General features: G+C 34.3%; 1 protein-coding gene across 1 annotated transcript; it reads right to left on the bottom strand.

Moving 5' to 3' along the window:
- Positions 1–778: 778 nt before the first annotated feature.
- On the bottom strand, positions 779–4,964 carry LOC107301586 (dynein heavy chain 12, axonemal-like; the record flags this gene model as incomplete). Its single annotated transcript, XM_015830790.1, has 6 exons — positions 779–967; positions 1,278–1,473; positions 2,161–2,319; positions 2,525–2,600; positions 3,731–3,920; positions 4,938–4,964. Coding segments are annotated over 6 exons (837 nt in total), but the record flags the coding sequence as incomplete, so codon positions are not given.
- Positions 4,965–6,120: the final 1,156 nt, after the last annotated feature.

Genomic DNA, 6,120 nt, shown 5'->3' with positions numbered 1-6,120 from the left:
AAGTTTCTTCAGCTCTGACTAGATGGTGGGGAATGGAAAGATTCATACACCTTGCAGACAGGTGGTCATTTGCATTCTTTTAGCGAGTCATTAGTGCTATCTTGAGGCTTATCTGTGTGTGCACAAATGTGTGTGGAACTTCTTGGAACTGTTGAAAGGACTGTGTTGTAGGCTGGAGATAGATGATGTCACATCCCTCTCCCTCTACAATCCAGTCCTTTCAACAGTTCCAAGAAGGTTCCACACTAAAAGAATGAAAATGACCAGCTGTCTGCAAGGAGTATAAATCTTTTCATTCCCCACCATCTAATCAGAGCTGAAGAAGCTTCTTGGGTGAGAAGTGAAATGTCTTCAAAGAAAAACAAGAAAGTCCAGTTGCCTTGTGAAACAGCATCTTTGGGATAACTGTGATCTGGATGACTGAGAATCTCCATAGACACTGGCAATATCTCTAGTATTCCATTTAATAGGAAATCAAGCACTTATTTAGTCTTCTTCACTTCTGGTTACTATAGACTATGAGTTTCACCAGATTATTTCCGGAGCAGATTCACAATTCAAACAATGTTTGCGTTTTAACTATTAAGTGCAAGAAAGTTATTTTTACATTCATGGATAATGAAAATCATTTAGCATTGGATGTGAGGGTTACAATCATCTGTGCATTACCTGAAAATATCTGAAATATATGGGAATTTAAATTAGAGCGGATGTGTATATTAAGCAATATAAAATTTACATATTTTATCAGATTATTGTAAAATAGATAAAACAGAACCTGCAAAGTTTGTGCAATCAAAGTAATAATACATAAGATGGTATCTTCCAGATCCGGAAAGCTAGGATAAAAGTCCATTTTCTCATCATCAAAAGTCAATTCCATTCTGAACAAAGGCAGCCATCTCTGATCTTCTAAGTCAAACAACTTCACATAAGCTTCAACAGTTCTTTTTAATAACTCCTTCAGCTAAAAGTAAGGTTTAAAAAAGATTTCAGTGCACACAATTAAAGCAATCTTCTATATTGACTTGTTTATTCACAACTTCCATAATATAAATATGTATATTTTGAAATTCAAATAAAACAGGAACATTCACATAACTCTTGCAATAATCTCTCATATATTCAGATTCATAAACCTTTCACAAAGTTTTTTTGAAAGAAAGATTTTTTATGAATGATCTGAATTCTTCTTTTGCTAAGGTGATGGAAAACAAAAATTCTTAAGATGCATACATAATGCTCTACAGAGATCTGAAAAGTCATGAAAAAGAGACCTGATTAGACATAAGTGTAGTCACACAGTTATAGAAAGAATCCATTTGATCAGGTTTCACACCCTCCAGTGCTTCTTTTCTGGTAAAGAGATTGATAACCCTTGGATACCATGTGTTTAATATCTTTTCTTCTGTTTTTAAGCATTTTATAGAGACATCATTTTGAAGGGATTCACATTCTACTGGGCCTCTTGACCTGTATCAATTTAAGAAATGAAACGTTAGGCAAAATCAATGGACAACAAATATAAAACAAATGTACATGTTAACAGTTATAAAAAAGCCAGAGTCCTTATATTATTTGTGTATTTTTGGTCCTGATTTAAAACTCACATAAAAAATAAGTGAAATTTGCAATAAAGTATTATGATGTGAGTGTCATAATTCTGGGGAACTACAGTTACGTTATTCCACTTCCACTTCTCAGTTTTTTCATATTTTCCGCTACACAGTCACATTCAATCTTCACTAGGATTCTTTTTAAATTTTCTTTTCATAAAATGGAATTTATTTTTTCCTGATTGCTAATAAGGAAGTTTTCCCAAGCTTGTTCATATTCCTTCTTGTCTATACATGCATCGCTCTGGCTATGTACAATCCCTCTGGAGAATAAATTCATAATTAATGTGGAGAAGAGACTATCAACTGTAGTAGATATTATATGGTGTGTATCTTATATCATCTTAAGAATTCTGCAAATTAATTGCCAAATACTAAAACATTCAAAGTGAATTGTAAAAACTATGTTATTAGTGATATATTTTACCAAAAGAAAATAACAATTAGAATTATGCATATATTCTGTATTTAGAAAATTAAATCCAGAACTATAAATGCATATATTCTGTATTTAGAAAATTAAATCCAGAACTATAAATATTACCTGAAACAAGATACATCTACTACAAGTAACTTGGAAAACATTCTGTAACCAATTTCAAGGAGAATTCTTAAAGTTGGATGGAGAATATGTAAATTTTCAAAAATCTGCTTTCTTGCTTGTATGAAACTTTTATGCCATGGTCTAGAAAAGTCTAATCCTCTACAAAATAAACAAAACAACAATACTAAATACATGGGAGAAAAAAAAGAAACAATATTACTTTGATTAACAGACAACAGGGAAACATTTTTCAATTTTAAACTCTTTAAAAGTCAAACTCAGACTATCAGAAATAAGAAAACTATTTCCACTTTGGCTTCAGAAAAACATCTAGAATATAGCTTTATTAATATAATTTACTCACTCAGGTTCAACTGGCAAAGGTCCTTCTTTTTCATATTCAAGTAATTTTACTTCAGGCTTGATAAGAACGCTTCGTACTGTGATATATCGAAAATATGTGTTAGGAAATGCTATTTAAAAGTAATATTTTATAAATTATATTTAACTTCAAGGACTATTCAAAACATTATGTCAGCTTTGAAAATGAGCATGGCTATGGCCATTTTCCCTATTCATTTTCGGTTCACTCATTGAAGGGGGGAGGGGGAGTTGCCAGGTGCTTCACTAGTCAAAATAATCTTTTGTCCTGTAGGAACCAAGGTCATCGGCTGCTCCCTAGACTGCTGGCTGGGCGTTTTGTGCAAAGCCCACCAAGAAGATATATTGGAGAACGTAGTTGCTTGCATAGCTTTAGAGGTGGGATTTCTTAACTTTGTATTGGGGAATTGTTACGTGCGTCTTCAGACTTGGTTTCACTTTTGACATGCCGATATTTTGTAACTAATAAACATGTTCTTTGAGGAATTTCCAAGCTTCAGAGTTCTGCTTTATTTGTCTCTGTTGGAACCATGACACATTACAGAGATATGCTGGTATTTTGAGAAACAGCCTATGCATACTATTTTAGCATGTTACTCATAAAATAATGTTTAAAATGTTTTATTTTCAACAAAATAATTGATACTGATTTGGCTTTTAAAAACATGTAAAAAGTACATAGAAGCTACAGCATACTTTAGGGGTATCAAATGCGAAGTTTATTCCTGGATTGTTAAGGTAGTAACATGGTTGTTTAGGGAATCTGGCTTCTCCATTGACGTTGCTTGTTAGAAGGTCACAAAAGGTGATCACATGACCCTGGGACACTGCAACCGTCATAAATATGAATCATTTGCCAAGCATTCAAAATCCCCATGACTATGGGGATGCTGCAATGGTCATTAAGTGTGAAAAAGTGTTGCAAGTCACTTTTGTCAGTGCCTTTGTAACACTGAAAGGTGACTAAATAACTACAGTAGTCCTATATATAAATGATAACTATTGTTAACATATAGGTAAGTAACATATTAGCATGTTTTGAGAAAAATATCTCTGATAGAATCAGGTATCAATATAGTTTTTGCTATCTAGGCAAGAATTACATGTTTTATGTTATACAAAGAAATATATAGAAAAATGTATGAGAAAAGGGGTATTATTGTAACATGATACTGTTAGTGGAACTTACCCATATATCTTTTCATACTCATTTCATAATCATTTGTTATCTCATTTAAGAGTTCTTCAACCAGTTTCTCTCTATCCTTGCCCTCCATGAGAGATTGAGGTACCAATGTGAGCATGGAGATTAACCATTCCTGCTGAATAGGTACCACTGGATTACTTTCAACACATTTCTTCATAAAGAGATAATTATTCTGAAATGAAACCACCATTATGTAATGAAATAAAACTAATGATTTTTACTGTTTGTGATTTGAAAGTATAAATTGTAATATTACTCTGAGAGCTTAACCTTATGTTCCATACTCTACAGCAGACATATCAAACCCGTGACATCACATGATGTTGCGCGACGTATCAGGACTGTTTTGCCATTGCCGGTAATGGGGTGGGTGCAGCTTCCGCGTGACGCATCCAGCCCGCGGGCTGGCATTTTGACACCCCTACTCTACAGTATGAGAATGTCTTGCTAGCTGTTGCTAAAAGACAAATAGTGTTGGCTTTGTGTCTTTTTTGTTGCCTCCAGCCTGATTACAGTTCTTTCAGTTTTAAGGGAAAGTTTTCCAAGTTGTGCCAATGAGATAAAATATTACAGCCCTAAAAAAGATGGCCTGGGCAGAACAATAACTTTCCCTGCCCAGTCTCCCAGGAATAAACAGACTCTAGCTTATTTTTGTCTTCCCATGCAGGAGAGAATATGTTTAGCATTGTTTGCTGACTGATGTTCGGTATTTTTTATCTTTACACTCTACAAGCATAATCTAACACAAAAAAGTACTACATATGGTAAAGGAGGAATATATGCTATATTTCTATTAAATGTATACATAAACTTTTTAAAAAAATCTTACATATCTTAATTAGAATTCTTAATTAATGTGTAAATATGAATACTATTTTAAAAATCAGAAATTCATGTTACCAATATTTTAATCAAAATCTTTATAATTTTGATTTGACAAGGCTACCAAAACCATGAACATGGCTGCCAAGTTAAATTAATAATTTGCAACTTTAGGATATCCTAACAAATATGATCTTCAAATTACATTAATAAATAGTATAGAGCATCTTCATCATTTGTAGTTCTACGGATAAGGAACAACAAACCCTATGAATATTAGCTGTATTTCCATATCTCATAAACTTATAAAGTTTATGCAACATGTTACAATCATAATAAGCCTTTTAAAAATCCTTAAATCACTTACTCTAATTTGTTTCTGTTCACTGTTCATCTGTTGAAAAAAAAAAGTAAGAAAAGATCACAAAATTGAATGAGAAATTGTTGATAGAGTGAATGAAAAAAATACTTCTGTCCAAAATTCAATCAGGCTAAACTATAACTTTTAACAGCTATGCAGTAAATGAAAACTCCTCCTGTTTTGTACTATTGCTGATATCTGCAGCATTGCAGCTCACCCAGCTAGTATAGATCTGCATTAAGAAAGGTAACTAAGCAGAGTATTCATGGTGAGAAAAAAAAACAGCAGGTAAGGAAACATACAGATATTTACTGCAACCTGACTTTGGATGAAAGAACTAGACTTCAAAGTAATCAATTAGTTCCTGACCTAGAAATTATTATAAGATATTTTCTATCTATTCTATCTATTCCACCTTTCTACCCATAAGGCCCTCAAAATGGTTAATATGATTTCCACGAAATAGATCTTAGTTATTTCCAGAGTTCAGTGTAACCATTTATGCAGTAAAAGTGAAAAATTCAAAAACAAGGAACTTTGTTAACACCTGCCCAGAGAATCGTAAATGCTTAGTAGCTAAAGTGCTCATAGTGATAGCATCAACAGTGATTGTATTGCTTATACTAATAAAAAACTTTTCACAGGTTCCTCTTCAGCTTAATTGAAATTATCTGCTATCTAAGGCTATGGGACTTTTATAAATGAGGATCAAGTCTCTTTGGTTAGGATTGAAATAGATCCAATAGTAGGATTTATACACTACTAACCTATTATTTCTTGACCTATAGTTTGTTGAATGAACTACAATAATAGGTGAAAATCCGACCGAACACAGGTAAGGAATCATATTAGATCCTACCTTGTGGCGATGAGGGTGGCGAGGTCCAATTACTACTCCACCCTCATTGCGTCATCAGATAATCGCCCAGCCTCCCTCTTCAGGGTGACCCGCTCCCTTCTCCAATTGGGGGGGGGGAGGACCACCTGGCAGGGAAGGCTGAGGAGTTTGCACAGTATCTGCATGACAAAGTCGCTCGGATCCGAGAGGGTTTGGACTCCGACTGGGTGGCCCCGGGGGAGGTGACAGGAGCAGGTCTTGAGACCGTTATTTGGGAGGAGTTTGACTCTGTGACTCCCGATGACGTGGACAGCGTCCTGGGGAGACTGAGTGCAGCCACATGTTTGCTGG

This window comes from Protobothrops mucrosquamatus, unplaced genomic scaffold (assembly GCF_001527695.2).
Source record: "Protobothrops mucrosquamatus isolate PMUCROS unplaced genomic scaffold, P.Mucros_1.0 scaffold14827, whole genome shotgun sequence".
Lineage (NCBI taxonomy): Eukaryota > Metazoa > Chordata > Lepidosauria > Squamata > Viperidae > Protobothrops > Protobothrops mucrosquamatus.
This window is presented reverse-complemented; position numbering and strand designations above follow the sequence as displayed.